The sequence below is a fragment of the Anastrepha ludens genome, chromosome 2 (genome assembly GCF_028408465.1).
Source record: "Anastrepha ludens isolate Willacy chromosome 2, idAnaLude1.1, whole genome shotgun sequence".
NCBI lineage: Eukaryota > Metazoa > Arthropoda > Insecta > Diptera > Tephritidae > Anastrepha > Anastrepha ludens.
Genome location: NC_071498.1, coordinates 51,542,891 through 51,555,610, shown reverse-complemented (window position 1 = coordinate 51,555,610; position 12,720 = coordinate 51,542,891). Strand labels below are relative to the sequence as shown.

Sequence of the window (12,720 nt, the reverse complement as noted above, 5' to 3'; positions counted from 1 at the left end):
TTACTATGTATGTGCGTGTTATGTTATTATGCAATGCTTTTAGAAAGTTAGGTGCATTTGCACTTGTACGTTGTTGATGGTGTTGACGGTGTATGTGTATAAATGCTAAACCACAACTTTGTTGCCTCTTTTTGTTGTTGTTTTTTTTTTTTTGTTTGGTTTTAATTTTCTTTAATCGCCGCCTTTTCCTACATTTCGCCTACCAAATCATACCCAAAACTCGTACGGCATCGATCTATTTCGGATTAATTAATTGAAAATTCAAAAATAAATATGCGCACAAATCAATTGATTCCTTGGGCTGCCCGCGGACGACATTCTTGCCCCCACAAAAGCGTCCCAAAAAGCGCACCTCCCTCCGCAAACCCAAATCCTCTATACTTGTATCACAACAACAACAACTATCCATTGATGCCTCCACAACAACGACCGCGACATTAACGACGACAACCACAACATCAACAACAACAACCACCACCACCACCACCACCACTGCATACTCGAGGGGCCAACAGTTCGAAGATGAACTTACCACAGAAATGGCTATAAAGATTGAGATATGCGATATTGAGACCTTTGCACTAGCGGAAAGTGAAACGACAACAACAACGATAGTAGATTCTAGTGGTTACCTACAAACTATGTCATCGCCATATTCCCACCATCAACAACTGCAGGCAACACCCACAATGACCAACACTTTGAACACCCAACCAACAATAACAACAATGACAACAACGACAACAACACTTGGCTCAGCATTGAGCTCATCACCGAAAAAATCTGGACACGGACAAGATGTAAAGCGCATTACTTTTGATGAGTCGTGTAAGAAAGAATCCTTTGATGATGTAAATCCAAACTATCCGCAGATAAGTGTAGTTGTGCGCCCGCCAACACCATTACGTGGAGATGCAATCAAGCCAGTGAATGCAGCATCGGCGGCCAGTCTTTTATCAGCCCGCATGCTGCCGATGGAGTTGAGGCGACATTCGAGTCATGCAACAACCAGCCTAACGGTGCGCGAACATGCAGAAAAGGATCGACGACATTCGGGCTACAATCCAAATTTATTAAGCTTAGATCCAGAACATACAAAATTCTTAAGCTCCTCACCGGCCGCCAGTCGACGCATCAGCTGTGGCAGTCTCTTCAAGGTAAGTACCCCTCAAAAGTATCATAATGAGCTGAGCTATACATACATATGCAGTTATGCTTATACGAAGCTATGTTAATAATGTATTGAGGGAGAGTGAGAACAGGACAAAAGAAGGAAAAGATATGTGCCGAAGGTCAGTGCGGTAGATAGCGAGTTTTATATACATACAAACATTTGTTATGAAGAGAAAGATAAAAAGATATATTAAATAAATTTAAATTTGCTATGTTAGGGTTCGCTTAGGTTTACACACATTTTTACCAATGATTTTTCCTAATTTATATTTCTTGAAAATTGTCAATTGGCAAATTGCCAAAAAAAAACAACCAACGAAAAAATACAAATTTAGCAAAACCAATTGGTACGTATTTCAAAATTTCTTATACTCGTTCAATACTAACTACATATATGCAAATTATCAGCTGTACTTTTCTATCAATAAATTGCTTAATACAAACATACACTGCCGCCATACGAAACAACACCAATGTACGCTACACCACACAGTTTATATTAGTTTATTAATACCAACACATACACACATCTACTTATCAGTACGTTTTAGTAGTACACTCGTGCACTCACAATACCAAGAAGATTAAACTGATCCACACAGCCACCAGAAATACACACAAGGAAGTTAAAATCACACACTGTAATCTTACATAGGAGCGATTCTATGGCAAGTGATTCAAGTACAATATTTTCGACATTGTCATACATTTTGCTGAATATTGGTTATTTTTAGGCTTGAATATAATAAGAAGTGAACAAAACACATTTTAGAAAACCATTTTGGAAAAATGTTAGTAAATGTGAGATTAAATCAATGTTGAAAATTTGGGTGTAATGTTTTTTAAAGTGAAATATCTTCGGTTCTTTTTAACATTTTAAGAATTTTTCCTTTTTTAGGATAACAAACACTTTATAAAAAACTCATTTTTTGTCTTAGATTCTTTAGAAAAAAAAAATGTTTTTGATAAAAATGTTTTGAAGAAAAAATATTTTTTTCAACAAAAATGTTTGGAAGAAACATAATTATTTTTTTTTTTTTTTTTTTTCAAAACTACTTCTCAATTTGTTTTCAGCATTTATGAAAAAACATGAACAGTTATAAAAAAATTTTGAAGAAAATCTGTAGAGTTTTTTAATGTGAAATATCTTCGGTTCTTTTTAACATTTTTAGAATTTTCTCTTTTCTAGAATTTATGGATAACAAACCCTTTTTAAAAAAAATATTTTTTGTGTTAGATTCTTTAGAAAAAAATTATTTTTTTGTTAAAAAGGTTTGGAAATTTTTTTAAAATTATAACGGGTGATCAATCATGAGGTGCTTTTTTCAATAGTTAAAAAAAAACAAAAATGTAAATTATGTTCAAAACCTTTATTTATCATTTGAAAGGACATTCTTTGACATTTACTTTTTGAATATGACTTCATTCAAATGTTGGCCGCAACTACGATTAAGGTGGTCCATTCTGAAGGTCCAATTTTCAATCACTCGTTCGAGCATTTCGACTGGTATGTCGTGAATAACACGCGTAATGTTGGCTTCCAGAGCTTCAATCGTAGCTGGTTTATCAGCATAGACCTTGGACTTCACGAATCCCCAAAGAAAAAAGTCCAAAGGTGTGATATCACAAGATCTTGGTGGCCAACTCACAGGTCCTAAACGTGAAATCAGCTGCTCTCCGAAATGACTTCTCAATAAAGTCATTGTTTCACGAGCTGTATGGCAAGTGGCTCCGTCTTGTTAAAACCAAATGTCGTAGTGATCATTAGATTCAACTTCAGGTAGCAAAAAGTCCGATATCATGGTACGGTAGCGAGCACCATTCACAGTTACGTTGCGGCCATCATCATTTTTGAAAAAATATGGACCGATGATTCCACCAGCCCATAAACCACACCAGACCGTTGTTTTCTCTGGGTGTAAAGGTAGCTCTTGAACCTGTTCTGGTTGCTCTTCATCCCAAATACGGCAATTTTGCTTATTGACGTAACCATTGAGCCAGAAATGCGCCTCATCGCTGAACAAAATTTTGCTCGAAAACAGCGGATCTTCTTCAATCTTTTCAAGAGCCCAATCAGCAAAACGGTGACGTGCAGGAAGGTCATTTGGCTTTAGTTCTTGTACGAGCTGTATTTTGTATGCTTTTAAATGAATATCCTTCCGTAAAATTGACCAAGTTTTTCCATACGACAGTCCAAGTTGCTGAGAACGGTGCCGAATCGATTCATCGCGGTTTTCACGTACACTCTCTGCTACTGCCGCTATATTCTCAATGCTTCTTGCTGGACGTGGTCTATTCGGTCGAGAATTATCCACCAATGAATATTCGGATTCAAATTTGTTGATGGTATGTCGAATAGTGTTTAAGGCAGGCCGATTATGTTGACCATAAAGCGGTCTAAGCGCACGAAAAACATTTGTCACAGAACGCTGATTTTCATAATACAGTTGAACAATTTGTAGACGTTGTTGCGGTGTGAGTCTTTCCATGATGAAATGCCAAACGCTGTTCAACAAATCCACGATGACAGTTTGCCACAACTCGCGCGCGATCTGTAAAAAAAACGCAATTGAAAAAAACTCCTCTTAATTGATCACCCGTTATATTTGGAAGAAAAATAGTTTTTTTTATTTTGTTTTTTCAAAACCACCCCCTTAAACATATTTTGAGCATTTATGAAAAAACATGAACATCTATGAGCATGAACATTATTTTTGTCTAAAATTTTCTAAATTTTGAGTAAAACATAGCAAAATTTTCTAACTAAAATTTTTTTCCAAAAAAATGTTTTTAAATCTGGAGGAGAATCTTTTTCAAACGTTCCAAGCAAACATATTATTGTCTAAAATTTTTAGCAAAAAGAGGATATTGTCCAAAATGGTCTAAATTTTGAATAAAACATAACTAAATTTTCTAACTAAAATTTTTTTCCAAATAAAAGTTTTTAAATCTGGAGGGGAAGTTTTTCAAAAATTCCAAAAAACGTATTATTGTCTAAAATTTGGAACAAAAAAAACAGTTTTCCAACTAAAATATGAAAAAAAAACATTTATATAAAAAAAAATATTTTTCAAAAAACAAAAAAAATATTTTTTGATTAAATGTGTGGAAAAGAAAATATTTGTTTGATAAAAATATATTGAAAGAAAAGTAGTTGTTTTTTAAAAGTTTCAAAACCACCCCCTCGATTTGGACACTTGTATAAAAAAACAACATTTATGGAACAAAATGAAAATCTATGAAAAAAAAATAGAAGAAAATCTGGAGGAGATTGTTTTTCATAAGTTCCAATGTCTAAAAGTGTCTAAATTTTAAGTAAAACATAACAAATTTCTCCAACTAAAGTTTTTTTCCTAAAAAAGAACTGTTCGAATTATCCCAAAATATTAAAAAAAAATTATTAAAGTTAAAAAAGTCCTAAGTCTACAAACAAGCCAAAACAAAAAGATTTTAAATGTACATCTTATCCTGAAAAATTAAAAAAAAAATTCTAAGCTTTAAAAAGAATCGAATCCTACAAATATGAAACTTTCAAAGATTACTGCGCATAGTCTCAACGATTTATGAAAAATGTCTGGAGTGGGTTTTTTCACAAGTTACGAGAAACAAAGAAAATATTATTATTATAATTATTAAGGGGCGTTTTTCCAAAAAAAAATCAACTAAAATTGTTTTACAAAAAATTTTTTCGAAGTATATTTCATCCCAAAAAAAAATTAAGACAAAAAATTTTAAATGCTAAAATGAACCGAAGCTTACAAATAAGCAAAAATTTTGTATAATGACCAAAAATCCTTGGATCACTTGACAAGGAATCGCTCAGAGTAACACAGTACCCGTACACACACTCTTCTTCACTTCTTGCATACATACATTCATACATACATAGATGCATACATGCACTCATACATACATATTAATTAAATACATATGCATCTGACTTCGCTATGGTTGTGGTTATAGAAAAAGAATTCGAAGAATTACCTTTCCAAGCGCACTTATGGATTACTGGGTTTGCGTTTCTTTGTGGTCGCGGAGCCGGATATACGTTTGGCCACATTGGCTCTCATAAGACCACTAATACCATTGGTAAGCATTCCGTGTCGTCTTCCTTGCTAGTTAATCCCTGCGAGTCAATAAATTTCATGCCCCTCATTGAAAAAGTGGTTTTAACCCCTCTTAACGATTCCCCTAATGTTAGCCTTCTGTACCAATTTTCCGAAACTATAAGCCGATCCAAAAAGATTTCTGAACTTGAAATAGTAAGTGTTTGCATATAAAGCTTGGCTACTAAATAACTAGACAAACTCTGATATAAAAGAAAAGTACTTGCACTAAATGCCAGCCTTCTCTTTCGTATGCAGAAGATTTCATGTAATACAAAACAAAACAACTTTACCATAGTGTGGGGAAAGGCGATAAACATTAAAGATTTCAGATTTATCAATATTTGCATAGAATAACAGAAATCTTTCAGCTTGAAAAAATCTTGATCAATTGTTACTATTTAGTAATTTTGTCAAGCGCAAAATAGTGCTGACAATCTCGGCTCACTTTAGATTTTTGGTGTTGTTTTTGATTTTTTCTAATTTTCTTTTTCGCCGGAAAATTGCACATTATTTGTCTAGAGGTTTCCAGCCAAGTACAGCATCCCTGTCTTACCCCGTCTGTTTTATTTCTCTTCACCGGATCTTAAGCCGTGTGACTTTTATCTGTTTTCTAAAGTGAAGTCTTCATTTGCGTCCAGTGATGCTGTGCTGTGGAAGGAAAAACAACAAAGAGCTGACAGAAAAAGGTCTCTAAACTGCTTCCAACAACGGAAGATCCTCATAAAGAAGTGTAAAAGGATTCCGTTTTAAAGTTGGTAATATACATATAAATTTGTACAAAATCAAAAGAAATATTTCGTAGAGTCAGTCTGGTTATTTAATAGCTACACCTCGTATAGGTACCTCCTCACATGTGTGTTATTAAAGTGATCATCAAACTCCCTTTATGCATAACTGTAAAATATTTATCAGAAGGCATCACTCTCCACAAAAAAAATTTACTATTTTTCCAACGAAATTATAAAATTTATTTTATTTTACGAACTTCGCCAAAATATTTTGCGAAAATATTAAGAGTTTTAATAATATTAAGGAGTTAAACAGAAATAAAGGTGCTTCTATTTCATAATTTTCATTCCATTAATACAAATTTTAAACGTTTGTATGCAGAGTTTTAAGCTTAAACTCTTTCATCATCTGATGTGAAATATATTTCTTAGAACTAATTTAATTTATAAAAAACTCGATTTTTGAAGGTATTTCCTAATCGGTTCGGCTCGTGTTAATATTAAGATTTTTCTGAAATATTTTAATGGACGTCACCCTAACATTTGTCATTGTTTTCCATCATAAGTATGCCTACTATAGTACGGCAGCTGAGTACCTTCTCTACAATATTTTTCAGCAAAAAAAAAAAGGCACGTTGTTTTTAGACCCTAGAAACCGGATCAGAACTAAATATGATATTAGTATGATGTCAATGATGTTGTGCTGCGCATTCGCACCCTCTCTGTCCGTATGTCAATATTTTTCTTAGAGATATTGTTGGATGGTTACGAAAAGTTTATCAAGCAGAACTAACAAAAATTCTATTAAAAGATGTATTGCCTTAGACTTTCTTTGCAGAAACATAGGGTGATTTTGATAAGGCGGCGTTTGACAGTATGTGCAGATATGGTTTCAAAGCAGGAAATATACGATATGATTGTCGGGAGAGTTCATTCAAGGCATGAATTCAACGCAGCGCAGAGCTTTATTTGGGACTAGGTGGATTTAGAGTTATCTTTAGGTCACTCTGTTTTATCCGTTTCTCTGTGCCCAATAATTTATTCCTTTATTTTTCCAATTAGTAGGATTTGTATCTTCACCCAAGCTTATTAAAATGATATTCTCTGCAGACCCATTTTTCTCAGCTGTTCGTAGGAAAGTGCGACTAAGACTGAGTATAATTGACGCTTGATGCAGCGAGAATGGGCTATCCCCAAAATTACGAGCTAGGTTAGGAAGAATGTGTTGAGGGGAAATAAGTAAGTAAGTTAGGTGTTCGCAGTGACGATTAAGTTGCATTTTCCGCTTGAACAGAATTGCAGTGGACAAGGGGTACGGGTTTACGGGTATCCGCTGTCAAAATTAGAACACATTTAATAGCATTAAATTGCACAGAATTGCGGCCGGAACAGATTTCTTGTCGTCGGTTATTTTTAAGGCGGCAAAATAGTTAGATTCATTTCTAATTTCTCTGACAGGTTGAAGACTCAGGGTGCTTTTCTGATTACTCGATGACAATTTATTTGTTTACAAGCAACAGCAGGCAAATAACAACCAAATAATATTTATTCGATTTGCACAGGAAACCCGCAAACCACCAATAATTTAGAAATAAGCTGTTTTTTTTTAAACAATGACCTTCAACGAGTTGCTTCACAAATATTGCAAAACCGAAGCATTTAATTTTATTGTAACCACAAAATGTCGGCTTAAAATCGGTTCGTCGCAAAAGTGGTTTCCGTCCCCATCGCAGTTGTGTTAGACCGACCGAGTTTTCCGACTGAAGTGGATCAGCTGATCACCACCTAATTCTGTTCCAAGCCTTAATAAATATAGGTCAGGGCTTCACTAGATTTCGATGAGGATTTTTTCGGTATGGGCTATGACTGGGGCTTTGTTGGCACCCAATATAGATATAGATATAGATATAGATATAGATATAGATATAGATATAATGGACTATGAATAAGTTCGTGCGGTTTTACAACAGATGGCGTAACTTGATTATTATTCCATCGATCCACATTTCCAAACATTCATTGGAGAGCTACTGTCGTAAGGCACAAACGTCAGTATAAGTTTTTTATTTGAAGCGTAAACAACAATATTTTTACCACACTTGAAAATGTCGAATTTCGTGCCAAATAATGTGTTTTTGCGGGGAATTCTTCTTCATTATTTTAATATGAAGAAAAAAGCAGCCGAAAGTCATCGTATCTTGGTGGAAGTTTATGGTGAGCATGCTCTATCTGAGCGAACGTGCCAGAAGTGGTTTGCACGCTTTAAAAGTGGTGATTTTGGCTTGGAAGACGAAGAACGCGAGGGTGCGCCGCCAAAGTTCATGGATACCGAATTGGAGGAATTGCTCGATCAAGATCCGGCTCAAACGCAAGAAGAGGTTGCAAAAACTTTGGGAGTTGATCAATCAACCATTTCCAAACGTTTAAAAGCCATGGGAATGATCCGAAAGGTAGGCCATTGGGTGCCGTATGAATTGAAGCCAAGAGACGTTGAACGCCGTTTTATGGCATGCGAACAACTGCTTCAACGGCACAAAAGAAAGGGTTTTTTGCATCGAATTGTGACTGGCGATGAAAAGTGGGTCCATTACGACAATCCAATACGTCGGGCAACGTATGGATACCCTGGCCATGCTTCAACATCGACGTCGGCGCAGAATATTCATGGCCTGAAGGTTATGCTGTGTATCTGGTGGGACCAGCTGGGTGTTGTGTATTATGAGCTACTGAAACCGAATGAAACGATTACGGGGGATGTCTACCGACGACAATTGATGCGTTTGAGCCGAGCACTGCGAGAAAAACGGCCGCAATACGCCGATAGACACGACAAAGTTATTTTGCAACATGACAATGCTCGGCCACATGTTGCACAAGTGGTCAAAACATACTTAGAAACGCTCAAATGGGATGTCCTACCCCACCCGCCGTATAGTCCAGACCTTGCGCCATCCGATTACTATCTCTTCCGATCGATGCAACATGGCCTGGCTGACCAGCACTTCCGTAATTACGATGAAGTCAAAAAATGGATCGATTCGTGGATTGCGGCAAAACCGACCGAATTTTTCACAAAGGGAATCCGTGAATTGCCAGAAAGATGGGAAAAAGTAGTAGTAAGCGATGGACAATATTTTGAATATTAAATTTGTAACCATTTTACGTCAATAAAGTTTCAAATTTCGAAAAAAAACCGCACGAACTTATTCATAGTCCTATTAGATATAGATATAGATATAGATATAGATATAGATATAGATATAGATATAGATATAGATATAGATATAGATATAGATATAGATATAGATATAGATATAGATATAGATATAGATATAGATATAGATATAGATATAGATATAGATATAGATATAGATATAGATATAGATATAGATATAGATATAGATATAGATATAGATATAGATATAGATATAGATATAGATATAGATATAGATATAGATATAGATATAGATATAGATATAGATATAGATATAGATACAGATATAGATATAGATATAGATATAGATATAGATATAGATATAGATATAGATATAGATATAGATATAGATATAGATATAGATATAGATATAGATATAGATATAGATATAGATATAGATATAGATATAGATATAGATATAGATATAGATATAGATATAGATATAGATATAGATATAGATATAGATATAGATATAGATATAGATATAGATATAGATATAGATATAGATATAGATATAGATATAGATATAGATATAGATATAGATATAGATATAGATATAGATATAGATATAGATATAGATATAGATATAGATATAGATATAGATATAGATATAGATATAGATATAGATATAGATATAGATATAGATATAGATATAGATATAGATATAGATATAGATATAGATATAGATATAGATATAGATATAGATATAGATATAGGTATAGCCCTTCCTGACAAGAAATCTCTGGTGGCTGCATATGGCCTACCTTAGTTACTGCTCTCCCTTCTCCACCTGGTTCTTGTGATAACTTGTGGGTTAGGCGACTGGTAACTTTTCAACACCTCAACACTTGAATGAGAGCGGTTTAAATAACCGTCACATTTGTTCTTCCTGGCTTGAAGAGTATGGAAGATTTTCGTATATTTCGTAATAAACTTCAAAACCTCCATCTATATTTTATTGTATGCTACAAATTCTGTAGATCGTATATTTATCATTGGAATATTTGAAAGTTCTTAAGACGAGTTTAGTTTGATCAATTTGTATTTAGATGTGTTCTACAAATGGTAGGTTTTTATGTCGCAGATGACTTTTTTTCATTCTTCATGCATTGTTAACTGGTTCTCCATGTATTGGTCCTTAAGTATGAAAAATTAAATGATCGGTCAACGCATGAAATTGTGAAAATTCCCTTAACCATGGTGCACAATACTACCAGCGAACTTTTCTAAATCAGCTTCTGAGATCCAATTAGCATTAAGACATCAAAAAATAGCGGCTGAGGTTTAAATACTAGAAATAAATTTCGCTTAGAGAATACGCCATTTTTGAATAAAAAAATAGCCCAGAGAGTGGGATAAATTTGGAAGCTTGAAACAATTCAAAGAATTGACTTCTTCAATTGGTTTACCCTTGTTAGAATTTTATTTTTTGAATTAAAAAAAAAAATTCTATTCAAGTTGTGGAATCGACTAATTTGGCTTACTTTGTACTGCAAGCTGTCCGACTCGTATATGTACGTAATGGAGCATGTAAATGGTCAGTAGTGAACAATTCTTAGACGGTGACTTTCTTTATGCCATCTTTGACATTTGTCTAGTAGGCAGATGTACAAGTTGACACGACGGAACAAAACTTTAAAATTATTACAACTTATTATAAAAATGGTCGAACTTTAAGAACAACATATCGCAAAATTTGTAATTTTTATGATGGAAAGAATCGTATGAAGAGGTCAACATTTCAAAAGTTGGTGAAAAATTTCAAGAAACTGGTTCTGTGGAGGATAGAAAAAGGACTTGCAGACCAAAGACTGGACGTTGTGTTAAGAATAGGCATTCATGAATTGACTATTTGAAGGATTTTACCTGTAGACGTACTCATGGTGGAAATTTAAATGAAAATTTTCACATCGTTAAGAGCCGTATTTTCATTTAAAAAGTGTAACTTAAAAAAATCGTAATTTTTAAAAAATTTATGAAACAAATTTTACGCTTATTTTGGAGGGCCTTTTACATTGTACATAGGAGTATAATAGGCGCATACAACCTTTGCTACTTGTCTACAATGGTGCCGTGGATCATTTAGTTGATGTGATATTCACTTAACTTAAGTGTGTCGAGTGTACCAGCTGATGCCACCTTGTATGAAGAAAATGTATCCTCATAAAAAGTCGATGGTGCTTTAGAATATTTCGCTACTCTTATCCAGTTTATTCAGGGCAGCAGCTGCTTTTATTTGCAAAGCACAAACCTTAAGAAGAACTCTATAGTTGAAAGGAGTATCCGGACGTATATTTTGCACATCTTGTATTCTTCATTTAGCCAACGCCTTTGAGCCTATATATACAGAAATATTTATTAAAAAAGAGTTTTCCTAATTTTCAAATAAATTTAAATTCATTAAAAACGTGAGCGTCAAATTGTTTCGTGAAACTCTACACATATCCAGCAGGTGCATGGCTGGCGCATAGTAATGTAAAAATATAGCCTCTGCCTTCCCCTATTACAGTTACTGTGATTCGAATGTTTTCTATTGTAATATAAAATAAATATAAAAATACGAACTACAAATTGATTTCGCCACCCGAAATCTCGTAGAATATCTGCGAGTACCCGTAATTCTTTGCCGTCTGTGTATGTAATTAATGGTCCAACACAAAGTCAACTCTCATCTTTCTTACTATCTCATTTTCCATATCATTCATTGTACATACATATTGTACTTTTGTTTGAAGAACATTTAAATTTTTAGGTGCTTTGTATATTCTTTTCCGTAACCTAAATTCTCACCCTAAATACTCTGTATATTTGACTTTCCAATTGTTTTCGGCTGTGCTTCTTCTTGCTGTTCTTGTCTCGTCTACGCTCATCATACATCATTTGTGCTCTTTGACTCACTTTCTTGCCTTCTGCTGCTTCTTTACTTTGTATATGTAACGCCAAAGTATTTAATTATGCTTTATAGTAACTACAGTTGATCTAAGATTTCTGTAAAAAAAAAAGAAAACAGCAGTAACAAACTAAACACCATTTCTCCACTTTCCACTTCTCCACTCATACTCTCCCTTATGTTATAATGAACATGTTACACTCACTGTACTCTAAAACACTTTCCTCCTTTACTTACTATAGTAGTTAGTGCAATACTATCTGATACTTTCCACACTACTTAGCGGATTTTAGTTTAAGTACTGCTATTGCGATAACAAACAAAATCGTATCTTTCCAGCCCAATGAAGCGCTACCAAATCTACAAACATTAAAAGGCTCCAAGTCTAGCCTCTTTATGGGCTCTGCATTATTCGGTTTTGATCATTTCGGTGCTGGCAGTATTGGTGGCTTAGGTGGTGACAAAGAACGCGACGAGAAGGGTAACAAAGATAAGGAGCGCATGGCTGGCGAAGAAGGTGCTAAGAAAATGCCGATTATAAATCCACTTGTACGACTGCCAAATTGGCCAAGTGAGTACATTTAATATATAATATATAGTACAAAA

General features: G+C 34.3%; 1 protein-coding gene across 2 annotated transcripts in view; it reads left to right on the top strand.

Annotated features, from left to right (window-relative positions):
• LOC128870963 (diacylglycerol kinase eta-like) overlaps positions 1–12,720 on the top strand; it is a 147,951-nt gene that overhangs the window by 116,929 nt on the left and 18,302 nt on the right. For both annotated transcript variants that reach the window (XM_054113293.1, XM_054113294.1), the window contains exons 7-8: positions 336–1,157; positions 12,454–12,685. In XM_054113293.1, coding sequence (XP_053969268.1) covers positions 336–1,157; positions 12,454–12,685 — 1,054 coding nt within the window. The remainder of the gene's footprint in view (positions 1–335; positions 1,158–12,453; positions 12,686–12,720) is intronic.